Here is a 27,691-nt window from a genome sequence, read left to right as displayed (position 1 = left end):
CCTAAACAAGATTTGCATTTAAAAAGATAAGGAGGGAGCTAGGGAGAGGGCAGCGACCAGATCACAGCTAAATATTCAAACCTTTATTGTTTAAGAGCTTCCTCCTTCCAACCTGGTGCACTTTAACCTCCAATCACAGGTTCAAAGAATTAAATCAAGAGGGTTGCAAAAGAGAGGGAGGGAGAGAGGGAAATATCTTGGTGGGAGTCTGGGATCTAGGCTTGGAGGCTAAAGCGTTCCTGTTTATGCACCAAGGGTGACGAATAAACTCTTTCTGCCTTTACAAAAAACGGGGGGTGGAGTGGGTGGGAGCATTTCTTTGATGATTCCTTTCTTATTCTCTTCTTATGGTGGACGAGGTACTCTGAGCAACTAGAGGTGACATACCAAGGGAGAATCTTTTCTTTGGAGCCAGCTTGTGCTTCAAGCAAAGGCGACACACGCCCGCAGAAACCTGTCACTACTAAATTATTTATTTTCCAGCTCGAGGAAATGACCCGCTGGTGGCACGAGATAAATCATGGTGCTGGCTCTGGGTTACATCTTCTCTTCAAGTCAAGCTTGTATCTATAAAGTTCTAGTAGACGGGAACGATTTTATTTTTTAGGTCATTGGGTTTCCTGTTTGGGATTTTTATATTACTACAAAATTGCAAGACAATGTGATATCTGGGTTTTTTTAAATTATTATTATTTAAAGAGGTAACTATCTTGTTAGTAGAATTGAATTTTTTAAAGTATCCAAAAATCTTCCCCGATGCAAAATTAACATTTTCCCCTAAGGGATCCCCTCCTCTCCACTTCTCCACTCCCTTCCCTAAGCCGGTGAAGAAATCTCCTTCCGACTGTGGAGAACTAAAAACTGAAACAGAGATAATTCCTCTTGGGCTTCCTGCCCCGAGTCCTGAATTAGTTAGCCAGTGTCATTGGTTGATCCTCAAACAACGCACTGGCAATGGAAACTACTTGCATGTTGGCTGGGAATTCGTATTCATTTGAGATGATTTCGATTGATAGGCACTGTCTTCTATTAGGGTTTCTAATAGCAGCGTTAAAGAAAATCTTTTTGTAGCTACCTATAGGGTGTCCAAACCACTCTGAAAAGGAGTGAATGGACTACAGAGCTTAGATCCGACCTGTTTATTTGCTGATTGTTTTCACTAGAACTTTTCCTCTCTGCTAAGCTTGAGAGTTCGTGCCCTGAAGCTCTTGTACATTCTTCTTTATTAGGTCATTTCAGACAATAATTTTAAGAGCCTTAGTCTTTACTTTCTAAATCCCTGATCCATACTTTAGCTTGTCTGAGGCTCTTAGAATAATCCTGAAAAATAGGAAGACACACTAGTTGTCACATATTTTACATATCAGGTAACCGAGGCTCAAAGTCTCTAGTCCACGATCGTGAAGGAAATTTCGTGGTGGAGCGGGGACTAAAACCTGAGTTCTCTATCTCCCACTCCACCATTCTAGCGACTATACCTCCTGGTTTAAAATTAACGCTTCTAGCCTTCATCTTACCTCACCTTTCCATTCAGAAGGGAAGAAGTAATATTCAAAAGTATTAAGAATTCTTCTTCCGCAAAGAGTTCATCTATCTATCTCATTTTGTCCCAAAGCAGCCCAGCTTATCATGCAGGGAAAATAAACTGGCTGACCATAACCCAAACTACCCCAAGTCATTCCCTACTAAGTGTGGCTAGAGAATGAAGTCACAAAATAGTATTATGCTGCATTTCCATCTTCCCTTACAATCAAAATCATTAAAAAGAAAGCAATGTAGCGAGTGTTTCAAACTATTCGAAATACTAGAAGGAAGACTGGAAGGTAAAAGGGAAGAGGGAAGATGGTGCATTTTGCAGACTTTTGATCTAGCAAACACCTTTCTTTGCTTCCTGGACACAATCTATCTCTGTTGTTCGGACCCCCCCCCCCCTCGCCCATCCACCCGCGCTGTCCACCCAGGGCGCAGGCAGAGGGCGGAGGGCTCTTCTTTGGAATCCAGAACATTCTTTGAAAACAATCGGGTTTATTGGGGAAAGCCATTCTCCTTCACCCTGGAGTAGTCGCTTCCTGCGTTTTTATGGCCCCTTCGGCAGGCCGCAGTCTAATTGCTGGGGCTTCTCAGTCGGAGCTCAGGAGGCTAGGGGCTCTCCATTCCGGAAAGAGGGCTTCCTTCGCCCCGTCCGAAAAGAAGACCGAAGAGTGGGGAGGATGGGGGCAGGGAACCTGGCACTATACATCTGCAGCGGGGATATGGGGAAAATTCATTTCACAGAAGTCAATCCTTAAACGAAACGAATCTTTTCAGAAACGATACCTTCACCTACTAATCTGGAATGTACGTCCATTTTAAGTGACCCTCTTAGCATGAAGGGGATGTCTCCGACAGCACTGGATTTAAGGACCAGGTGCTGAAAGTTGGGGGAGGGTGGAGAGAGAAGGATGTTGGAGAAAAATCAATAATCTAGATAATCTAGTGTCCTTGTTTCCTCTGAGTCCGGTCTCATAAACTAAGAAATGTCTTTTTTTTGTCCCTGCTCCAAAAATTTTCTGAAAAACTGCTCTCTCGATAACTACCTGGATTTCCAGAGACAATTTTAGGGTTCTCAGACTCTAAGACCCGAGAGACTGGGAGAGTAAAGATAGAGAAGCAGCAGAAGGGTGACTGAAAGATGAAGTTGTTTTTGTTATTCGAGCAAATCCTTGATGCCACCAGAAAGGTTGGAGATTGGTTCTCTTTCCTGAATAGTGGGCTCTTCGGATTTCTACCCCTATTTTCCTTACCAGTAGGTGTTTAATAGACAACAATACATCAAACCTGAACTCATCTCTCAGATGCAAGAATCCAGAGTGAGAAAAATCCCAAAATAAAACAAAACAAAAAAAAGCACCTACTATCTGTTCCTCACTAAGAAAAACGATTTCCCCAGAACTATGACTTCTTTGATCAATCTCAATAGATGCTGCAATGTAAAACTTCTTAGATAATTCCTGAGGACCTCTACAATCTGAAGCTTCTTATTCCTGGGATCATTAGATCATGCTTAAACTGAAAGGAATGACTTGGCTGTCTCTGATGTATTTTCCGTTTTCAAATTCCATCCTCCACTTAGCTTGGTGTTGAATAAATGAATTTGGCCTTGAAACACTTTAGCCTTGCAATGTATAGGTGGATGCCAAACTTCCTGAAGGGATAAGGAAGGAATGAAATAGGAAATAGGGAAAGAAGATCGTCTGGGAGAGATAGTGGTAATGAAATTTTGGTGCAAAACAAAGGAGATGAAGCCTTTTTTTCTTGTTGAAAAATGCTTCATATAATAAGCTTCAGTAAGTTAAGTGACTCAGTAGATAGAGCACTGGGTGTGAAGTCCTAAAAATATAAGTTCAAATCCAGCCTCAGATAAAAGCTTGTGTGATGGTAGGCAAACCATAGCCTTTTTTTTTTTTTTTTTTTTTGTCTTTTACTAAAAAAGGAAAGGGCAAACCACTCCAGTATCCAAGAAAAAACTATGGTATGATTCATGGGTTCACAGAGTCAGATATAACTGACTAAGAAGAAATAAGCATCTTTATATACAAATAATTTAATGTTTAATACTCTTGAGGGGAAAACATTATGAGACTTCCCAATACAGTCTGAGATATGATACTTCATGCTAACTCAATCAATAGAAGGGCACATCCCCAAACAACTTATTTCCTAAAGAAAAAAGGGGCAGAGTTAAGTTGGGGCCACGTTTAATTTACAGAAGTCTGAGGGTGACTGAGGCCAAGAGCAGGCATTAATAATGTTGAAGATGATAGAGGGATTCAAGGTGTAGAGAAATATGGGGTACAATTCTCACTCCTAATAGAGGTTGGGGATCCAAGTAAAATGTTAATGATTAATATTTGTTACCAAAAAAAAATTTTTTTTGTATGTGTTTTTTTTTTTTAAATGACTTCTTCTAAGTCATAACATTTCAAATGCCCAAAAGACTTTTGGTCATGAAAGTTATCCACTTTTAAGGCTTTGGTTCTTCAAAGCATAGGCTAGAGGTATTGGGGGGGGGGCACACAGTGAAAGGGGGAGGGAAGAGAAGCTAGGGTTGAGAGATGAGACACTCCTTGAATCCACAGATCATTGACTTGGCTGGGCCTCCACAGCTCCAAAGGTCTATAATGTTTGTGTCTGCTCTCTTAGACCACTGATCCTCATAGCAATTGTAGCTCCCCAAGCACAAGGTAGGAGAACCTGATGTCCCTGTCACCTATTTTAAGATTAGAGCTTAAGTTTAAAATACTTGTAAAGACTCAGTTTAGATAAGCACAATTAACTACTTAATTTAGTCTCTACCTTCATTCATTTTTTTGAATCACCCAGAAAATTAGGGAAAAAGGAAAGGAGAGGGAAATGTTCTCTGAATTATCTATATAAGACTTTGAAATTATTTTTTATAAAATTTCCAAGTTTTCTCTTCACTTTGAAATTAGAGGTGTTTCCAAGCACTGTTCAGAGTTGGAAAGCTCCTTCAATCAAAATTAGCATAAGTCTGTTTAGTGATAATAATCTATAATCTAACACCATCAACAAAAACTCAACTTCTCATTCACTATGAGAACAAAGATCTGTTAAACAATGTACATTAACAGAATCAATATAACTCTTCTTTCCCAGTGCTGTCTTCCCTAAGCCCACCACCTGCCCACATGCATTAGTCTTCAAGGGAAACAGATTTGGTATCATCCAGGAACAATAGGAAAGAGTCCCAATTGCACACATCTGTCCTTATTTGATTTACAAGAGAGCAGACTAGTTACTAAGAAGGAAAAATGTCCCTCCACCTCTCCACAAGCAAAGAGAGGAGGGAATAAGCATTTATGTAGTACCTACTATGTGCCAGGCACTAAGCTAGGTGCTTTTACAAATATTATCCAATTTGATCTTCACAACAATCCTGTAAAGTAGATGCCATTATTATTCCCATTTCATAGTTGAGGAAACTGACATGTACAGGTAATCACTTACCTAGGGCCACATAGCTAGCTAATGTCTGAGGCGGATTTGAATTCAGGTCTACCTGGTTGAGTGCTCTATTTACTACACCAGCAGCTACCTTTATTCTACAGTCTATCATCTCTATTTGGGGTAGGGTAGGTTGGTGATGGGAATATCCAGATTTAAAGATAAAGTATTCAGCAGATTCAGTTTTACTGCTCTGAGAAAAAGGAAACAGTATAAGGAAACACATTTTCCTCACCTTTCAGATTCTAACTTGATGTTTCCTGAGAGACCTCTGATTCCACCATCTAAGACTTTTGCTATTCCTTCCAGAAACACTGTTCCAGGCTCTTAATGAGCTACCCACAATGAGATAACATAAAATGATCTAGAAGAGCTTGTGTCATCAGAGCTTTAAAAACATTTCTTGTAGCTATGTTTCTTCCACCTTTCCCCTCTTTCTATCAATGTATATGGTTTTAAGTATAACTCATACTCCCTTACTGCTGTGTCTTAGAAAAATCAAACCAGACCATCACAAAACTCTAAATAGAGAATTCACCTAGAACTCACATAATTTGGTTAATACAGATCAGCCTTCCCATCTGGATCCCCCAGAAGGAAAAACAGAGCAAAGTAGAAATAACTCAGAAGTATGATCTTCACCCAACTCTTCAGTCAAATGTCTCCTTGTGGCACTGACATGACTACTAGCCAATTAACATTTCTTCACTAGCTATTGTCTCCTACCTGTGTGAATTTTGTTTTTCAATTCTATATGAAAATATGTTCTCCAGAAGTACTGCAGTGATATTATCCAAGTAGTAGCTACTGACTCATTCAATAGCAGATAACTGGAAAATTCATAGTTATTTTCACCTGAGGCAGTTCAGACCTTTCCAAGGGAAAAATAGAAATAATAATCCAGTTGTAGCTATCATCTGAGTGAACCTCTGTTCTTCAAAAGAGAAAACTGATGTCTTGAAAGGTGAAATATACCTTTTTGGCCCACCCCACTCTGCTGACCAGTGGTAGAGCTGGAATTAGAACACAAATATCTTGGCCCCCAGATCATTGTTCCTTTTATTTTTAAAAAAATATATTTTATTGATTTTTTAACATCATCTGCTTTTTCCAAATGTCATTCTGTCCTTCTCCTCCCAGAGAGCCATCCTTTATAACAAAGAATTAAAAAATGATGGAAAGAAGAACTAAAAAAAATTACATATATCTTTTAAGGGGATCAAATTTAGTCATCATAAAGGCACAAGATTCAGTTTCAATTAGTAGATAGGTGCTATAGTGCTATTAGTTGTTTGATCCTGGATACATCCCTATTTTGGCTTTAGTTTCTCATCTGTAAAATGGGGATAATAACATCAAAGGACCAATAAGAAAATATATTGTTTTGTGAACATTAAAACTCAATATAAATGCCAAGTTTCATTATTTCAATTGTTTTATTGTTCTTTTGTTAATTTACAATATGGTGCAAATTGTGTATTTTCCTGATTATGCTTACTTCATTTTTTATCAGTTCATCCAAGTCTTCCTATACTTCTCTGTATTCAACATTTTCACAATTTCTTCAAGTGTTCTTATATTCCATTATATACAAGATCCACAACTTGTCACCAGTTGATGTTCATCTACTGTTCCCAGTTCTTTGCTTCTATACATAGTACTGAATGTTTTGATATACATCTTTCTTTCTTTTTTTTTTTTTTTTAATAATTTATCTCCTTGAGCTATGTGCCCAGATGTAAAACTCTCTGGGTAAAAGTATATGGATTTTTTTGTTTACTTTCTTTGCCTGACACCAAATTGCTCACCAGAATGACTGGACCAATTTACATCTCCATCATCAATGTATTATTGGGACTTTAAGAAATTCTTCCAACATTGATTATTACTACTTTTCCAATCTTTTATCACTTTGATGAGTGTGAGAAAATTAGCTTCCTGAAGTATTCTTTTATACTACTATTAAGGTTTATTATGGTCACTTATGGTCCTATGGTCACTTATCCATTAAGAAATAGTTTTATTCATATAAGTATATATACATATATAATATATCTTCTAGTTGCCTATACATCTTACACATAAGACTTTATCAGAGATATCACATGCAAAGATCTTTTTTTGAAGTACACAATCTTTTTTTTTTATCTTAGTTGCATTAGTTTTGCCTTTCTCAAAAAATTTTAATTTTATGTAATTAAAATTGTTTTATTTATTAGAATCACCACTACCCTCTTGGTTGGTTAAAATTTAGGCCAGAGTTATGAATGATAGCCAATTAGATTTTTTCCTAAATTTTAAAAAATGGGATAACCATTAATTTACATATCTATTTTAATTGATTATGATATGTGGTGTAAGATGTTGGTCTAAACCTAATATCTACCAGACTGCCTTCCAGTTTCTCTAAAAATACTTTCTTAGGCAATTTATGATTTGAAGTTTACACTAAGACATTAAGATAAATTATTTCTGATATTTTTCATGTTCATTACATTGATTAATTTCATTCCTGTTTTGCTATATAATAAATAATATAGCTTGAAGTCTAGAAGTGCTATTCCTCTTTTATTCGTTCTTCCAATAATCTCTCTGTTACACTTTTTGATTAATCATTTTCTTATTAGATGCAGCTGATGATTTGATGGCTAGAGTGCTGTGCTTGTCTCATTTTCAACAAATATAAAATGGAAATAAGAGCACCTACATCAAAGGATTGTTATGAGGATCAAATGAGATATTTGTAAAAAGCATTTAGCACAGTGCCTGGAACATAGTAGGTTCTGCATAAATGTTTATTCTCTTTCTTTTCCTTTCTTTCACTAAGAGGTCTCCAAAAAAAAAAGAAAAGAAAAAAATTCTATCTATTGAGAACCTTCCATTTCCAAAATGAAAGAGACTGAATGTTATGTAGATCTTTCACTGAAATATTTTGCAAGTGCAGTCTGGGTTTGCAATTAGAAAACATGGGCTGTCTTAAGTACCATTCTCTTCTCCACACTTGTTGACTCTTTCTCATAGATTCTTAGAGCTACTGTGTAACTGTAGTTATCTGAGGTTTATTGAAGAATGTTAACTCTAGAGCCATTGAGCATTTGGGGTTGCCTCCAGTTCTCATATAATGTCTTGTCCACAGAGGAAATATGCTTCTATTTTGCAGCTGCACGATAATCCATCTTTCGAAAGAACTCATTAATTTGTATCATATGAACATGATATTCTAGTGCTTTTGGAAACTGAAGTATACAGATGAAATTATATTGGAGGAACGGAAATTGAAGGCTATCTGGTCTATTACTTTGTTTATTACCTTCCAGTGTGTAGGTGCGATATTTTGCTTTCGAATCCGTCAAACTGATATTTTTTCCCATTCTGAGTTTCCTTTACTTGGTCTTCTTAGAGCACTAATTAGGATCATAAAGTCTTATGACCTAGATCTGAAAGGGGCCTTAAGAGTTATCTTGCCCATATCCCCTTTTTATTTCGGAGGTCAGTCTTCACCAATCTATGTTTTAATTAGTTTTTATTCCTCGAGATTAGAGCCACGGGAAATTCAGGCTTAAGGAGAAGGAGGGGGCTTTGCCAAATAGCAAAATGGAAAGATAAATCTAGTTCTTCTCCCCCACTCCCTCCTGCCGCAGTCCCCCACACATGTATCACTTTCTCCCCGTAGAGAATTCTCCTATAAATTATTATTATTTTTTTAACGACACGGACATGAATCAAATTATTATAGTCCCATATACTCAAGTAAACTTCTCTTAGCTAGACGACAGATAAAGACTTTGCGATTACTGTTGTTATTATTGTGACTGTTTTGTTTAATTGATTTTCATTTATTTAGCGCGTGGTGTACAATCCTTGTATATGCTACACATACAAAAACAGATAAAGGAAAAAATAATAGAAACAGAACGAGTAAAACATACATGATGGAACTGTACCAGAAGGTCTTTTGGATATTAGCAAGAAAGTGTGTTCTAAAAATATGTCCTTTGTCATTAAAGACTATTCTCGGCATTTGGCACCTCCAGCAAGAACTAGGGAGAAATAATCTCCGTTTCTTCTAAGAGACTGAAGGGTTGGAAGGGAAAGAGAAATGGGAAGGCAAAGTAATGAGCGTATCTGTCATATTATCTAAGCTTTCCACGGATACTTTCCCAGGGATTCTTAAAACGAAGCGGTGTTGTAACCGGGAGGGTAAAGCCTAGGAATAAGGTTTAAGTGCGATTCTGGGGGCCTCCTTCACCTGTCTTCGCTCTTTCCGGGTTATCTCCTGCCTGGGTAACAACTAAGATGAGAAGATCCGAATTCCTGGGACAGGAGTAGGTATAATCTCCCTGGTTTCATAGTTCTTACGAAAGGAATGGGTTCAACGTCTTTTTTACTGGGTATGTCAACATGAATAAACAGTTTGTTCTGGATGGGCTTTAAACTCATAAAACATCATTGGAAACCCAAGGTCAAAGCTTTGAGAAGTCCAGATCCTTGCTATAACCTTACTTTAAAAGAAAGGGGATGGGACAGAAGTTTTGGCTTGAATCTTTACATTTGCAACTTATTTTGAAAGTCCCTCCCCCCCCCAAAAAAAAGGGAGGGGGGAAGGAAATTTTCTATATAGTGTTTAGGTTTTCAAATAATATTACTAGATATAAATCAATTTTCATATACAGCACAGAGCGATGGTTTTCAAATACCCAAATTTAAAAATGATTTGACAACCTTCATGTTTTGGAGACAACTGTTCACCTGTCAGGCTAACTTATAGAAAGTCCTTCTAAAGCTCTGGCTTCAAGAATGCCCACTCCTCCGAAACTCAGGCCCATACATGATATAGCTAGAGCTCACTAGTCTCATTGCTGATTCCCATAGCTCTAAGTTGGGGAAAGTCCTGCACACAGATCTAGATCTTGGAAATATAGCTGAGCCAATTTACAAAGAGGTTGGAAAGAAAGAAGACAACCTTGCAACTAATCTATCTACAGGTATGATATTGTGGAAATATTGATATATGATGGTGATATTGTGAACTGGATTTTCTTGGATTTAAGTCATAGCTCTGTTACAAGTTAGCTGTGTGACTTTGGGTAACTCAGTGAACCTCTCAGTGACTGGTCTCTCAGACAGAGAAAATGATAGTTAATGTCTCTCTCTCTCACAGAGAAAAACCAAACTCTCACAGGGTTTTAAAGATATAATTTTATTTTTTCCCAAACAAAAATCTATTCTCTCACTCTCAACTTCTCCTCAAGATTGAAAAAGAAAATAAAAGTCCTTGTAAAAATATATATAATCAAGTAAAAGCAAAATTCTGGCATTAGGAATCAACTGATTATCTGAGTTATGCAATATTGTTATTTGGGGAGTAATTGAAGCTTGAATTTCCAATGATTTTGTGACCATGAAATGTCTTTCATTCCTAGGACTATGGTTGGAGGCTACTTCTTTAGGTTTCTGGTCCCTTTCTAACAAAATCCCACCCAGCCATGAAAATGTCAGGCATATTGGCCACATTGGAGTTTTTCCTTCCTCAATGCCCTTCTTCCCAAAGACATTGTCTTTGCCAAGCACATAGTTCAGTGTGAGTGTGAGTCTCCTCAAAGGCACTTAATAAATACTTACTTGGTGATTGATTGAAGAACAGGAAGAATAAAACACTTTTTGGATAACACCTCAATTGTTCATGTTTAATGAGTTCTTATTCCAGTTCTAGATCCAGTAAATCCCCAGATAGCAATCAGTGTTTGAAAAATGGTTAATTTAGGGGCTGCTGGAGAGTCACTTAGTCTGCCAATAAATACTTTTCTGGAAAACAATTTTTCTATGTTATATAGATTGAGAAATCCTTGAAGTTCCTAGCTGTATAACTTTGAACAGATTTTAAAAATATGTTCCAACAAAGCTTAGCTCTATCTTGTAAACTCAATAAAAATCATTGAATGATTGATTTCATTTGATGTTTTAGAGGACAGCAGAAGAAAGTTTCAATAGTCTGCTATGGTACCAGTCTTTGAACAATGGCTTACAAACAGTTGGTTCTTTATTCGGACATACAGAAACCATACAACTCAGCTATCCAAGACCCACCAAAGTCTTGAAGTATTAGCCATTCTTCAAGAGAAGCCTCTCTAAAGCTACTAAGCCCAAAGAAAGGCTTTCTGCAGTTCTTCCAGGAGTCCCTCACCCAACCCGAACAAAGTCTTCAGGGGAGGAATAGCTCCCACCAGTTCTCTCATCATTATTGCTCTACCCTCTAAAATAGTCTCTTACCATCCATGAACAAGCCCTTTTCTGTTAAAGCAGGTGTTCTTGGATGCCTAAGGGGAGAGCAACATTTCCCCCAAAATTCAAACACCTAATGTGTATAGCAAGTCTGAGAAAAAACAAACAAACAAACAAACAAAAAAAAAAAAAAAACAACAAATGAACAAGACTATGGGGGGAAAAAAGACACTCCCCCCACTTCAGGTCTCATTTTTGCTCCAGGGTTCCTGGGAGCACATTTGTAGTGTCAGCAAGCTCAAAGTGAAGGAGAATTGAGATCCCTGGGTAGTAGCTCTGTCCCCTGCCTCATCCTTCTACCTTGCATAGTTTTTCTTAAAGGAACTATATAAGCATTTATGGCACTTTTAGAAACTGTTCGGATATTAATGTAGAGAACTCCCAGTGAGAGAAATTTGTCTATCAAAGAAAATCAGCAACCACCGCGATTTATAGTCTCATAGAGAGGTTTCGTGACTTGCCCAAGGTCACGCAGTCAGGCATGTATATTGGATAAAGATGTTTGAGAGTTCTTCTTGACTCCGAAAACAGCTCTCTACTAAAACATGCTGCCTCTTGTTTCCACGCATTATTAATAAACTAATTAATTCCGTGCAAAGCTCACCTAAATTTCAAACTATGGTAACCTATTGAATTAAAGTGCTGAATGTGTCTGGCTAGTTCCCTCGATTGCCCAATTCAATCCATGCTTGCGCACACTTTCACCACCTGCGAGTTTCACATCCTGTTTTTGGATAGACACTTAGGCAAGGCACGCTATTCTGATGAAGAGGGTTGTTATTTTCTAGCTTGAAGTTAGACTCCTCCATTGCCCTCCTCGCAGTGACACCCCCCCTTCCACTCCCTCCTACTCCCGCCCCTTTAGGGTTCTATAGTTTGGCGGGGTCCTCTCGGGACTGCAGGATGTCTTCCAAGCGGAGGTGGCAGATCTTGCGCACCTCCTCCAGTGCAGCACGCAGCTCCTGGGCAGGCTGATTGTGCAGCCGGCGCTCTAACTCCCTCGTCACAGTGGTCTTGTCGCTGAGCCGCGCCGCGATCACGAAGGGGAAACCAAAGCGCGCTTTGTACTCGCAGTTGAGCTGGCCCAGCCGGCGTCTCTCCTCCGGGCCCAGGTTGCTCAGGCCTGCCCCTCTCTGCTCCCGCTGGGACTCCGGGGTCAGCGTTCCCTGCTGCAACTCCCGGCCAGCTAAGTCTGGGTGGCACCTCAGGATCCCTTCTTTCCCTGAAAGACACAGGCCGCAAATTAGCTGAGCCACCCGCTCGCCACCCGGGGCTCCCCCCAGGCTGGCTTTAGTCTGTTTCCCCGGGGCATCAATCGTGGAAGAGTTTGACTGGGACTGGAGGGGAGGAAGGGTTGGAGTTGGGAGGAAGGGCTAGGGATGGAGGGTGGGGGGAAGGAAGGCGTGGTGGAGGAGGAAGAAGAGGCTGAATAGAGAGGGAATTGCGAAGAGGGAACACTTTCTGTTACGGATGCTCCTATCTCTTAAAATATCCTAGATCTCTCCTTCCTTCCTCCAGTGGTTTCAGTTCGCTCCAGGGGGAGGGGGAGTCTGTTATAAGGAATGAGGGGAAGGGGGAGGGGGGTGGGCTATGGTAGAGTCCTCAGACCTTCAGGCGGAACAGCCCGAGAGAGAGGACCGGGAATTTATGGCTTGCCTGGGAGCAGAGACTAGATAAGAAGCTCTGAACACGTTAGACCTTTTCAAAGCCGCTTCATAGGGGGTTATTGGGGGAGGTTGGGGACCAAGCTGGGGAGTTTGGGAGGAGTGTTAATTTCGGGACAAAAGTGTCCCTACTCCAGAATTCGATTGGATTTAATTCTGTTCCAAAAGGAATAGGGCCCGGGATAAAGCCTGATCTCGGTATACCTTCCTGAAGTATCTGATCAAACATGGGGCCTCTATTCCCTTTAGCAAATAAACACCCCAGGAACCTGTGATCCCAAGTGGCAGTTCTCATTTCTAGAATCAGACAGCCAAAGGGCAATGCAGATGATTAACTGCAACAAAACCTATTTCCAGCTTTAATATTCAGGCCCTTTGAACTAAAGCCCGCTTCCCTCCTCCCAGAAGAATTGCACCCTAGTCCCTCGGCCATGCCTGCCCTTTCCAGATATCCCAGACCCATGCTTCGCTGGGAGCAAGTTGCCCCCATCTTTTAAAGGCAAAATCAATAGAAGTGAAATCGCCGGAATTTTTCATATTTGCCCTGAGGCAACTGGCCTGGCCAGCCCTTCGGTGGCTCAGTGACAGAGTTTGCACCTGGGGGATATACATATATAGTGTGTGTGTGTGTGTGTGTGTGTGTGTGTGTGTGTGTGTGTGTGTGTGTGTGTGTGTAAAGTGCTTAATTAGAAAGTGGGGCTAGATTGGTTATGTTAAGACATAATGTACAGGCAGAACAGAAAATAAAACAATTCAATTCATTTCCTTGTTTTTTTTTTTTTTTTTTTTTTTTTTTTGTTTTGTTTTGTTTTTTTGTTTTTTTAAGTTTAGGGAACTTAGGATGTCCTTTAGCTGGAGAGGCAGGAATTTTCTCTGAACTCAAATTTAAAATTTGTAGAAAAAAAGAGGTGGGGGAAAAATGAGGACCACTTAAGACTAAAAATCATCCCTTCTTGTAGTTGTTAATACAGGCTGCCTCATTTATGCAAAATGGGGTGGAATGGGGGAGTACAATAGATCACCAAAGAGACGTTAACAAAAAAAGGATAAATTTGGGGTGATTTTTGAGAAGATTATTAAAAGGAGTAACCACAGGATCCTTTAACTGGATGGCTTCATTTGTGCATTTAAAAAATAAGATTCTATATGCAAACTTTTAATTACAGACCGATGTATTTTACTCAGGCAGGATTTGAAAATTGTACATACCGAATTTTCTCAAGTTCTGAGATTTCATTATGACTCCAGAGGACCTAAAATAAACACCTACCTGCCATGAAAAGCTGACTCTAGGGACATCAAAACATGTGTATTTATAAAACTTAATAATAAAAATATCCTTCCTGAGCACACTTCCTCCCGTGTTTCTTTTTTGGTGGATAGCTGCTTTTCTTACACCTATTTCTTCCACAGTTTATATACAACCTGCTCAAGGAGGCGTTACTAAGAAAGTAAGATAAACCTATATAGAATGGAAGGTTTGTCCCTATCATTTGATATTCTCTGTCCTGTTTAGCACAAAGTACTGTGGGAATACAAAAAAGTATAGGTAGCACCAGCTATCAACCATTGTGCAAAGTACTGGATTTATTTGAACTAGACTTTGCTGTCCTTGAATGTGTGGGCTAGATGAAAATTCAATGGAGATGCAGGGTGCATTTGGTATGGAAGAACCAAGCCCTTTCTGTATCTAGCTAACCCTAGTTGCTGATTGAACATATTTTAGTCAGTTTAGTGTGAAGGAAGAGATTTGGCTTCAAAAAGTTTCAGGAATGTTTTCTTTTTTAAAATTTTATTTTCATCTTCAGATCCAAATCACATTCTTCCTTCCAGCTGTTCCTTCACCCATTCATAACGCAAGAAACAGGACACTTGAAACTTTTTTGAAGCAGGCTCTCTCTGAAGGACTCTAGTGGTAGCTACCTCTAGATAATAGGGTTCTTGAGAAGCTCCACTTTCCTCTCTGTGTTTCAAGGTAGACTACAATGAATTTCCTTCCTTTCCTCTCCCTTCTTCAAGCCTCAGATTGGTCAATGATGTAAATTTCCATATTTGGGAGTCAACTCTCCTTTTTCTCAAATCCTACTTTGGTTTTGTTTCCTTCATCCTTCCATCTATTTCCTTTCTTTTCTTGATCCCCTCTTGTACTGGTTAACATATCTCCTTGTTAATATTTATCAAGGGTTGAAAATGTGTTCATCTGAGTATGTGTGTATGTATATGTAAAAGGATATGTATGTGTGTCCTTTTAAGCCCTTTATTTTGGCACTTAACTCCACTTTCATTCCCTAGAACTAGTTGGCTGTCACAGATCAAAACAGATGGCAGTCACCATTTTAGCTCATCTTGCTACCAAACATCTGGTGACAGCAATGTCTGGGGGCTAGAGTGGAAAAAGGAATCACCTGTTACAGAGTTCTCTGGGGCTAAAGAAGTCTTGAGAGGTAGTGTTACTAAATTACAGGGTACTAGAGCTTAAAAGGTAGGTGCTTAGAAATTATTTAGCACAGTCTTATTTTACACATGAAGAAATTGAGGCCAGAGATGTAAACTTTAATTCCAGAACCAAAGCTCTTTCCCATTGTACTCTCTCAAGTTATTGGCAGAAGTAGAATTTGGTTCAATGAGGTCAGAGGATCATAGAATCACTGAGATTGAAAAAGGACCTTCAAGATTATTTCACTCAATTCTTTATTTTATAGATGGGGAAACTGAGGTTCATGGAAAATGTCTTATCCAAGGCCATACTGAGTTATTACCAGAGCTAGGACCAAAATCCAGACTACTGACTCAGTCTAGAACTATTCTTAATATAACTGTCTGTTTCCTGGAGGAATCTCTAAGAGGACACTTTCCCTCCCTCTTAGGTGTTAGTTGTTCCCAAACCAGAACTCCTTTAAGTTGCTTGAAGAAAAGAGAGGATTCATGTTAGGACTAGGTAGGACAATAGCAGAGAAAATCTCTGAAGAGACAGCAAAGAAGATGCCAAGAGAAAAGGAGGATATCACAGAGCAGTGAGAGGTAAATAAAATAAGAGGGAAAGGAAGGAGGAGGAGGAAGAAGAAGAGAAGAAAGAAGAAGAAGAAGAAGAAGAAGAAGAAGAAGAAGAAGAAGAAGAAGAAGAAGAAGAAGAAGAAGAAGAAGAAGAAGAAGAAGAAGAAGAAGAAGAAGAAGAAGAAGAAGAAGAAGAAGAAGAAGAAGAAGAAGAAGAAGAAGAAGAGAAAAAGAAGAGGAAAAGGAGGAAGAAAGAAAGAGAAGAAGGAAGGAAGAAAAGGAAGGAAAAATAGAAGGGAGGGAGGGAGGAAAGAGGAGAGAGGGAGGAAAAAAACTTCAAATAAAGAAGCAGGTGAAAGAAATGAGGGATAGGAACTATAGGAATTATTCTTATCTAAAAAAAAAAAAAAAAAAGTAGAAAGGGCACAGAAAAGAAGAGAGGGAATAAAGGTAGTTATCCAGTTACACTAGCAGTATAGGGGCCCTGTGAGAAAATTGTGGTAGGCATATATATTAGTTTAACCACAACTTCTTGAGAAGACAGACATAGAATCTCTCAAGTTATTTTGCTTTCTATATATAGACAGGAAATTTCATTATATGGGTACTCCTTCCAAAGATTGAGATTTCAACCCATTTTATCTAATCTTCCTATATGTTTCTTGTTAACCTCCTCCTATAAATCTGCCACTGGAGACTTTCTTTTAAATCTGGTATCAGTAAAGCAAGATGTTCTCCAGAATGGCCTAAGAATACATCCATATTTCTGCAAATAGCTAAATCTTTATGCGCTGCCCCAGACACTTTACCACTATCCCATCTCACCCTCAAGTCCTGGAAAGTCCTGAGTCCTGATGGTGATGCTAACGGTGGAAGTGACAATAAATCCAAATAGGCACAAGAGAACTAATAAATTGTTGTAATCGAGGGTTACAACTTCTTACCTAGGGCATTTTGGCCTCTCTTTATTTGCCCACAACTCTCCTTTCTCTCTTAGAATGTACTGATTCCCTCTTCTTCATTTGCACTGATCAAATTCCTACCTAAGGCCTCGCTTAAAGGCCATCTCCTTCACAAACTCACAGAATTTAGAACTGCAAGGAGCCTCAATTTGACAACTAGTTCAATCCATACATGAAAGTAATTCTTAGGATAATATTCAATTAATGGTCATCTAAGAATGGTTTTTAACAACTTTTGAGACAATCTATTCCCCTTTTGGATAGGTATAAATACTAGGAAGTCTTCCCTGATAGCAAACCTAAAATGGACTTTAAATTTTATAAATCCTTTGTTCTTGCTTCTACTCTCAAGAACCAAGTAAATCCCTCTTTTATCTGAAAGGTCTTTAGCTATCCTACACTCTCTCTCTCACATACACACACACGTACATATAAACACACATATACATATATGTGTATGGGTGAGTATATATTTCCAAATTTTTATCTTCAAGCTTAACATGCCTAGTTCTTTCAACCAATCCTTACATCATAGATCCAGAACTGGAAGGAACCTTGGAAGTCATCCTGCACAATCTTTTCATTTCATAGATGAGGAAACTGATACCCAGAGAGAATAAATGACTTACCTTGAATCATACAATTAATAAATTGAGGCAAGATTTGAACCCAATGCCTTCCTGAGTACAAGTCCAAAACCATTTTCATTTTACCATGTTGCCTCCATACCTTTCATTGTTCTGATTTCTCATCTGGATTCTCTTCTACAGGAAATCTCTGATCCTCTGCCAGACAAACATAATCTCCCTCTCTTCAAACTTATACAATTCTTTAAATACATATAAGCTTATTGAAGGCAAGTATTAGTACTTGTTCAACTCTGTGTGTGTTTTCATAAATAAAAATGGGAATAATAATATTTGAACTAGCTACCTTACAACCTTGCTTCAAGTGTCAAAAAAGATGCCAAAAATGATTTGTAAATTTATCAGGCCCTATATAACTTTAACCTTTTATTAGCATAGTACCTAATACAGAGTAAGTGCTATATAAATGTGAGTTATTATTGTCATCATGTTTTGAAGTAGTCCGGTTCTGAAAGGAAATGTTAGTTAAAAGAACTTGTGTTGAAGTCACTGCCCAGGTCAGAGACCAATACTGATCCTGGCCTGCCATCTACTGGCTATTAGTCAACATAGCTTAACCAATTTTACTCAGTCTTGATTTCCTTAAAAACTGGATTTTTAGCCTTCACTTCAGATTTCCAACCAATCAGTCAGGAAGGTTGTTTTTTTGTTTGTTTGTTTTCCTCCCTTGCTTTCCAGGACATTTCAGCCAAATACAGGGAAAAGTCATGTATTTAAAGTTGCTCTGGTGATATTACCTGTTTACATATATTCAATTATACAGAAACATCATGTGGACATATTCGCGCAGAGATAGTTTTAGTTATTACAGTAAAAGTTCTTATGAAAATTCCAAATTCAAGGCTCTCTGGGTTTCAGCTAAACTGGAAACTCATGATGGCCTGGAAATGCCTTGTTCTTTGTCAGTTCTGTGCCTGAAATCCCCTCCCCCACTCTTAGAACTCTCTGTACCTTTTAAGTCCCAGTTTTCTTTGATCATCCAACCAGGAGCTTCCCTCCTCCCTTGTATTCCTATGCCATTTTATTGGCACTACTCTTAGGACATTTCTCACATCCCATCTTGTATTAGAGTAATTGGTGTACATATCTTATTTCCCACCACAGAGCTGTAAATTCATTGGGGGCAAGGACTGTTCCCATTTGATAAAAGAAGAATATGGAACAGATGTTTCATGAAGTTACTTCTAGCCCTAAATTTCATAATTGTATAATCTCCACTGGCTTCTGATATGGCAAAGTATGCAAGAATGCTCACTAAATTTTCATTGAAAGAATGAATAAATCCTCAACTTTACCAGCGTTGAGACTCCTTTTTATTGTTAAATGCTGTAATAAGATAATGCAAATCAAAACTATTCTGAGGTTTTACTTCATATCCTGCAAATTGGTAAAACTGACAAAAGAAGGGAACAGTCAGTGTTAGAAGGGTTGTTTTAAAAAATACACATGAATAGATTGTTGGTTGAATTGTGAATTTAATCATTCTGGAAGGAGACTTGAATTATACTAAGAAAGTGACTAAACTGTCCAGACCCTTTGTGTGCTGGTACACATATACCAGAAGGAAATTAAAGATAAGCAGATGATTCACAGATGCAGATATATAAATATGCATACATATATATGCATATGCATAGACACACAACAGCACTATTTGTAAGAACAAAGAATTGGAAACAAGAGATGTCCATTGAGTAGGGAATGGTTAAGAAATTTATAAATTATTAATATAGTGGAATATTACTGCATCCAAAGAATTATGAATATAGAAGAATATGAGAAGCATGAGAAACCTTACATGAACTGATATAAAATAAAGTAAGCAAAACCAAAAAAAAAAACATACACAGTGGTTATAACAATGTAAATTGTAAAACCAAAAATGAAACTGAATGCTGAATAATTACAATTATAATGATCACCAACCTTTTTTTGAAATAGGAGACTATAGATTAGGAACATTACATATGCTGTAAGACTCCATTAATATAGTGGTTGACTTTGCTGAATTCTTTGCATTTTATAATTTTTAAAAATTATTTGTTCAAAGGTATCATTCTCTGATTAGGAGAAATATTTGGGATATATTAGTGGAATATATTTGGAAATAAAGATGATATAAAAACAAAATATGTCAGTGAACTTATTTTAAAAGCATTATATAAATGGAAGTCATAACATGAGAACTAGAACTAGACTGCAGGTATCCTGGCCTTAAGGCTATTGATCTTTTCATTAGAACATGGCAAAGAAAAAAAACATAATACAATGGAAAGATTACTGGAATGAGAACTGGGAGTCAAGATTTTTATTACTGCTTTTGTCATTAATTTGCATGTCTTCTCAGGATCTTAATTTCTCCATCTTTCTAATGAGGGATTTGGAACAGATCAGAGGTGTTAAATATATGGTTATTAGAAAATATTTATTTAACAAAAATTTTAAAATACTTATGTTAATCTAAGTTATGTTACCTTTTGTGATCTTTAAGGAAATTATGACTGTATCTATTTCAGTTTGACAGCCTTGAACTAGTTGATTTCTGAAATTTCTCTGCTCTACCAACTTATGATTTTTGTCTTTGTAGAATGAACTAACATTAATTCTTTTTTTAAAAAAATTAAGCTTTTTATTTTTCAAAACATATGGAAGGCAATTCTTCCACATTAGCCTTTGCAAAACCTTGTGTTCAAATTTTCCCTCTCCTTCCCCCATGCTGTCCCCTAGATGGCAAGTGATCCAATACATGTTAAACATGGCATAAATATACTACCATTAATTCTTTACTAAGCCCTGCCCCAATTTTGTAATACTTCCTGAAAGCAGGAATCATACAAAGATTTAGAGCCTGAAGATACATTAGCACAATTCAATTCATCCCTTCATTTTACAGATTCAGTTCAATTCAAGAAACGACTGGATAGAGCATCAGCCAAGAAATCAGGAGGACCTGAGTTCAAATTCAGTCACAGATACTTAACACTTACTATCTGTGTGAGTGTAGGCAAGGCACTTGACTCCAATTGCCTCACCACCCCCCCCAAAAAAGAAAGAAACATGTAGTAAGCACCGACTATTATTCTAGGTGCCGAAACTAAGTTTTTTGGATACTAAAAGACACAAAGGACAATCCCTGTTCTCAAGAAGCTTGTAGTCCAACGAGGGAGAGGGAAGGCATAGGAATTAAGAGTGGTTGGGGAAAGTTTAAATTTTAATTGGGAGATCAGTAGTTGGAATGGAAGAAGGAGAACATCCCAGGAATAGGGTACAGCCAGAGTAAATGCCCAGACCTGAGTTTCAGTGTGTCTTATTCATGGAACAGCCAGATCAGTGTCACTAGCTTAAGGTGTGAGAAGACTAAAAAGATGGGGTGTGGAGATGGAGGTGAAGACAGGGAGTGTGTTTATGAAAATCCTTGAATGCCAAACAGAACATTTTTATTTTTATCTTGGAGGTAATAGGGAGCCACTCATGTTTGTTGTCTAGAGGGTTGACCTGAAAACTAAAGCAAAGAGAGGGATGTGTATTCTGTTAAATCCTGATTTTTCTATTTACCACCTATAGGCCCTTAAGAGGATTTGAACCCAGGTTCTTTGACTCCAAATTCAGAGTTAGCCCACTATAGGCAAAAGAATATTGAACTTGGCAGCAGGTAACCCCGGTTCAAAACACAGCTTTGACACTACTAGATAAATAGCTAAATATCTGTGAGCCACAGCTTCCTTGTCTGTAAAATGAGGATATTGGTACCATGTCCTTCTTGGACCTTAGAAATGGCTTAGGAAGGGATCACAGCCATTTACATGCCCTTGATTGAAGGGCAGTTGTCAGGGAAGGTTGCACTTCTACATGAACTTATTCTAAAGAATAAGTTGTAGAAGAGAACACTGAGTTAGCTAGCTAGAGCAGCCAAATTAACCCTGATTATCAATTCAGTGACTAATATAAAGATTGCTCTCACATCTGAAAAGCTACATGGTATAGTGAGGAGAGGGAGCTCATTTTGGAATCAGTAAGACCAGGACTTAAGTCCTATATTTGGCTTATAATGGCTGGAAAAAAAAATCACTTAACCTCTCTGATGAAAGCTAATTTCTAAGATTTGTGAAAATTTGACTATAAAGGTTACAGAAAAGGTGCTAGCCTCCATTGGTAGAAGTTTCCTATATTAATGAAGTTATTGACTCCCTATTCTCTATCTAGTATTTTCTTCATAAAATGGTTGTAAGCAAAGTACTTTATGTACCTTAAAATTCTATTAAATTAAATTAATTTTGTTGCTTAGCTTTTTGCAGTTATGTTAGTTTCTTTGTGACTATTTTTGAGTCTTCTTGGGAAAACTATTGGAGTTGTTTGACATTTGCTCATTTTACAGATGAGGTAACTGAGACAAGTAGAGTTCAGTGACTTGCTCAGAGTCATATAACTAGCCAAGTGTCTGAAGCCAATTGAACTCATGAAGATGGATCGTCCTAATTCCAAGCCCTGTGTCGTAACCATTGTACCATCTAGCTGCCCCACTTAAATTAACACTGGAGTTATTATTTAACAGAGCCACTCTTAGTTGCCAAAAACAAAGCTTGGGGTGTGTGTGTATGTGTGTGTCTGAGCATGCATGTCCTCCCATGCTTTGTTCTATGATAAAAAACAAAACCCTTCCCTAACCTTAGATCATCATTTGGAATCCTCTGTGGTTAGGATTAGACTTTCCTTTTCACCAGTCACCTCTTTATTTATTTCAAGCTCTCCTAAAGATGGAGAAAGGATAGAATAAAGAATAGGGATTTAGCTCCTGAAATACTCGGCATGAACCAGGTGTCTATGTCATCCTCTGAATCACAAGGACTCTGACCTCTTTCTTTCTCTTCCAAAGTATGCTTTATTTTCCCTATCTTTTCTCCACTAGGTCCCATAACCTCTTCATCTCTTTCCACCCAGTCCTCTGGTGAAGAGAGTGGATCTAAATTAACTCTCTCTCTCATTGCCCTGCTCAGCCTAACCCAGCTCAATGAAAAGATCTCTCATGGCTTCTTTTCCTCTGAGCTCTTAAGAGAATTTCAGCCTGAGCTGGCTCTTCTCTTGCTCTAAAGACTTTCCCAGTAAAATCATTTTGTGAAATAGGGAATGAAGTACTTGAGCATGACCTTTAACCTTAGAATTGAAAGACAGAACCAGACAGCAGTCTTTAGTCCATACAGTCATAGAGGGAAGGCAGCTGCTGCTCCCCTATTCTTGTAAATGCTTATCTCAAATTTCTGAGAGCCACTTGACCTCAGACTATAAATTACATGTAATTCCACACTCTGTGTAACACTTTGCATATGCTTAAGCCTCAAGAGAGATTTATTCAACTTTAAGACAAATATATTTAACTTTTTAAAAAAGGATAAAAATGTTTTAAGCCAAACTCACTAATATCTCAGTGTAGCAGAAACTTACCTGATTGTGGAAGGGCATCTATAAAATCAAACACATGCTTCTCTAAATCAGCCAAGTTCATGAACGGGCGATGGGACCAGATGGCAGCTGCAATCAGGGGGCATTTCTCTATGATATTCCCCAAAACATCAACAAACTCCCCAAAGTCCATGGAATTGACCTGCTGGATATCCATCCCTCACTTTCTGTAGGAAAAACAGCAAAGTCCCACTGGGGAGGCTGAGAAAGAATGAGTGTCATTCAGTGTTAACTTCTGAAGTTAACTTTTATTTGCTGAATATGCAGGTAAAAAACTTGTTTGCATGTACTACCAGTTGGAATGCTTTAAATGCCCTCAGGTGAAGGTGAACAGGAAATATTGTGTAATGAACAAACATCAGCGAGAGACAGAAAGTCAGTCAGAGGAGATATGTGCAGCTAAACATTGCCAACCTGTTGACATAATAAAAGCTTGTTTGGGATGAGAAGAAGGACAAGACTATTTGTAATCTTTGGGCTTTGTCATTCAAAGCATTTGAGTTATGCCTATCATTGGTGCCAGTAATAGTTTTGCTACATCATGCTACAGATTATTTTCTCATAGGAACCAAAGAAAAGCAAGTTATGGCAGTGAGCTTTGGCTGTGATCCCATATAGTCTATTACACTTGATGTCCACCTGCTATGGGCTCCTACACACATTTCATAGATCTATATTGATATCCACTTCCATATCTATTTCTATATCTGTGAAGAAGCAGCCTGAATTCCGAGAAAGCAAGTCTTGGTAAGGTTCTTTGATCACTTGCCTATGGCTAGTACTGCTGGAAGTTGGGCTTGAGTCCAGATCTTCCTGATTTTGAGATTTGCCCTTTCATTATTTTAAGGGAAAATTCCCTTTTTTATCAGTTGTAAATTCTTTTAGTTTCTGTCTTTGTGTGTATGTGTATGTATATGTATCCATATATATGAAGAAGCTTAGCATAGCAGTGGACAGAAAACTGATCTCAGTATTGGAAAACTTGGGTTCAAGTGTCCCTTCTGACATGTACAGGCTGTGTGATCCTGGGCAAATTATTTAACTTCTCAATCTACAAGTAATTCTTCAAAGCTCTAAATTGCACATTATTTGTAGATCTGAATTTGTAGAGACAACTTCTTCTACATTCCCTATACCAATGAAGTCATAGGTCTTATTCTGCCCTCCATCCCCAATGTGTGGATTACACGTGTACACATATACTTATGTGAAATATATTTAACTTAATTATATAATAACCTAATATATATAACCTAATTATATAATATTGCAAATAAAAGAATTGGCATTAGCCATTAAAGACCACAAGTCCCTCTTCTTATAAAAGTGAGGATGAGAAAGAAGTAAGATGTCCTTTAACCTAGAGAAGAAAAATGGAATTTTTCTTTTTAGTACTGCAAATCAAAAATAACTTAAAAAACCCAAGCTTATCAACTGTATTTTTATTTTAGACCCAAATTTCAAAAAATAAGAAGAAAGAAGTAGCATTGATTAATAAATCCTGCATGGTAGTTACCAAGTCTTATAGTTTCTGCATCCACATCTTCCACATCAGTCTTATTTTTCCACTCATGTGGCTATTGTCATGGTCATTCAGACCTCTCTCTCTTGCCTAACTCCTGAGACAGCTTAACAGGATTCCTACCTTCCTCTGCCAATTAATTGTCCACACGCCTGCCAAAAGAACAAGCCTAATTCTGTTTTTCTCATGCTCAGGTACCTCCAGAATAAAACACTTTTCAGATTAACCTTTAGCTCCTTATACCATCTGACTCCAGTTTAGTTCTTCAGATATATTTTTAAATTAATTCTTAATATTTCAATCAATGAAAATCTGCTTCCTCTCCCCATCCCTATTCTTTAATAAGAAAAACAAAATCAATGTTATAAATGTATAGAGTCAAATAAAAAAAACTTCTACATTGGTCAAGTTTAAAAAAAAGCCTCAATCTCTACTGAGTACCTCTCTATCAGGAGGCTAGTATCACATTTCATAATGAGTCAATCATCTCTAGATACTAGAATCACTGTAGATCATTACATAGATAAGAATTCCTAAGTCTTTCAAAGTCATTTGTCTTTACAACATATTGTTATTGTATAAACTCTGCTCATTTCACTATGCATCAATTCATACCAGTCTTCCCAAGATTCTCTGAAGTCTTCCCTTTCACAATTTCTTATGGCACAATTGTATTCAATTGTATACCATCAATTATTTGATTATTTCCCAGTTTCTAATTCTTTGTCTCTAAGAATTGCTCTATAGTAGGTTTGCTCTATCAAGATGGGACAGAGGTAATGAAGAACTGGAGGGACACAGGGAAATGGAAAGTCCCTTTGTTAAATTCTCATCCTGACTCTTCACTAGCTCTTCTAGATCTACCACAACAGGAGGCCAGAATCAAAGGGCAAATGGTAAGAAAATCCCAAGCTAAGACAAACCCTTCTCTTGTTGGCAATAAAAATAATCTATTTTATTACAATTACATGGATTTGAAACAGAAAATGGTAACTGGGTGAGAATATAAGGAGATAATTTAATAAACATATCTATTTTTAAAATATTTTAAGAAATCTCTGTGCTTCCAGAATGATGCCTCAAGAAAAAATTTCCATGTGCTTCATAATGCCACAAAATGTCTTAGCATTTTATTTTGCTTTATAAGATTCGATATGGAAAGACTTTATAGGGCATTTGGTGATGTCCATCCCTCTTGTTTACAGATGAGAAAAGTGATGCCCAGAGAGTCTAGAACTTCTAATATAGGGCATACATAAATGGAAAAGTCAGGATTCCAAGGCAGGCCCTCAGATTCCAAATCCACCCTGCTTTTCTTAAGTTGGAAAGAGATGTAAAGAAACTTATGTGTCAAGATAAAAAGAAATATGACATTGTTAAGTTCCACGTAGTTGCGGACACTTTTTAAAGTATTTTTTCCCTTTGATTCTTCAGCTTTTAAACCTGATCTCATCTGAGAATTAATAAAAGAAAAAAGGTTGGTAAACCCTGAACTCAGTGAATCTTGGGGAAATGATCAGGTTTCCTTGAGCAATTAAGGATTAGGTGGATGACTTTAAGAGAAAAAAAACCAAGAATCTTTGTGAATAGTATTTGAAAAGTTTAAGGGAATTCCTGTCCAGACTTAATCACTGATAGTTATTGCCTTAGTCAAACTAAGGCCTGTTAAAGATTTTAGCTTTTAAAAAATTAAGTTCTCCAATCATATCCAGGGCCATCTCAGTAATCCTGATCAATATCTGGCCATTGGACCCAGATGGCTCTGGAGGAGAAAGTGAGGCAGGAGATCTTGCACAGTTCTCCCTCACTTAAATCCAATTCACTTGTGCATCATGGAATCACCTCCCTGATGTACCAATCCTCCTTGAAAACAAAGAACAGGCAACAAGAAGGGCTGACACTATTCTGTGTCTCCTAGATATATTTCCTCTAACTATAGATGTCCTTATGACCCAATGACAGTCAGCAATAGTTGCTTGGAGGTACAGGACTTCATTTCCCATGCCAAAAATTTCAAAGAGGGGAAAATGTTTCTGGTGACTCAGAATGAACCTCTGGACAGTTTCTTATGGATATTTTGTGATAAATGGTGATGAGATTCTATAGTATTATTACTGTGTAGATAAGTATTCTTCAAATATATTATAATTATAATTTTTATGATCTGCCTTAGGAATCTATTCACCACTGAAAAGAACAGTTTTTTTTTTTTTCAGGTAAAAAAAATTGTTAAGCTTCAGGCAACTAATTTACAAGTTCTCACTGTGATTTATGAGGACTTCTTGTATCTGTAAATCTGTATAGCACTTTGTGAAATAAGTGAAATACAATCTGTGTGACCTATGTCAAATCACTTCATTTCTCTGTTGGAAAATAATGCAATTTTTACTTGCTAATTGGGGCAGCTTTGTATATAACAGCATCCTTAGAGCTCAGGCTTATATATATGTATGTTTATATGCTGATTTCTGGGTTGTACAAAAAAAAAAAAATCACAAACCTTGATTTTTACAAAAATTTTTCTTCACAAGAGGTTTTATTAATAAAAAAATCAAGAAAAAATATTGTCTGATCCCAAGCAAAAATCAGGCATATTTTGTACTTGTAACAATTTCTTCTATTTTAAATCATTTACCTTTTAGTCAGTGGAGGCTAAATTGAATCAGTGAAAAATGGAATGAATGAATGGAAAAATGAATGGAATGAATGGAAAAAAGCATTTCTAAAGCACAGTGTACCAAACATTGTGCTAAACATTGGAGATAAAGAGATAAGATCAAATTAGTCCCTGTATTTAAGAAGATCGATTTAAAAACGTCATTTCTGTCAGTTGCTTGAGTTCCACTTTCCTTAATAGGAAGTAATGAGTTGACCCCTGGAGCCTGACTGGTTCTTCGAACAGCAATCCTGGGGCTCCACCTACTGGTTGCATTGATGAAAGCCTTCATTAGACAGGGATGTATTTGTTCTTTGTGACAGATACTGGAGTGGTTCTCAGGTTCATTTGACAGATGAGGAATTGAGAGGCAAATGGAGCTAAGTGTCTTGCCCAGGGTCCCATTGTTATTAAGTGTCTGAAGACAGATTTGAACTCAGGAAGATGATTCTTTCTGGTGCTTTATCCACTGCATCACCTGGCTGTTCACCCTTTGGATCATG

General features: G+C 37.7%; 1 protein-coding gene across 1 annotated transcript; it reads right to left on the bottom strand.

Annotated features, from left to right (window-relative positions):
* Nucleotides 1-10,662: 10,662 nt before the first annotated feature.
* URAD (ureidoimidazoline (2-oxo-4-hydroxy-4-carboxy-5-) decarboxylase) lies at nucleotides 10,663-23,286 on the bottom strand. Its single transcript, XM_074303581.1, has 2 exons — nucleotides 22,993-23,286; nucleotides 10,663-12,508 (listed from the first exon to the last, which is right to left on the bottom strand). The coding sequence occupies exons 1-2, from the start codon at nucleotides 23,165-23,167 to the stop codon at nucleotides 12,156-12,158; spliced, it is 528 nt and encodes a 175-aa protein (XP_074159682.1). The 5' UTR covers nucleotides 23,168-23,286; the 3' UTR covers nucleotides 10,663-12,155.
* Nucleotides 23,287-27,691: the final 4,405 nt, after the last annotated feature.

This window comes from Sminthopsis crassicaudata, chromosome 3 (genome assembly GCF_048593235.1).
Source record: "Sminthopsis crassicaudata isolate SCR6 chromosome 3, ASM4859323v1, whole genome shotgun sequence".
NCBI lineage: Eukaryota > Metazoa > Chordata > Mammalia > Dasyuromorphia > Dasyuridae > Sminthopsis > Sminthopsis crassicaudata.
Note: the sequence above shows the minus strand (reverse complement) of the source record. Positions and strands in the feature narration are given on the sequence as shown.

Bases quoted from the DNA above. Each gene is read 5' to 3' on its own strand.
- URAD (XM_074303581.1), bottom strand. From the start codon at position 23,167: ATGGATATCCAGCAGGTCAATTCCATGGACTTTGGGGAGTTTGTTGAT. The intron at 12,509-22,992 runs GTAAGTTTCTGC...TGTGTCTTTCAG, and splicing joins AGATGCCCTTCCACAATCAG to GGAAAGAAGGGATCCTGAGG.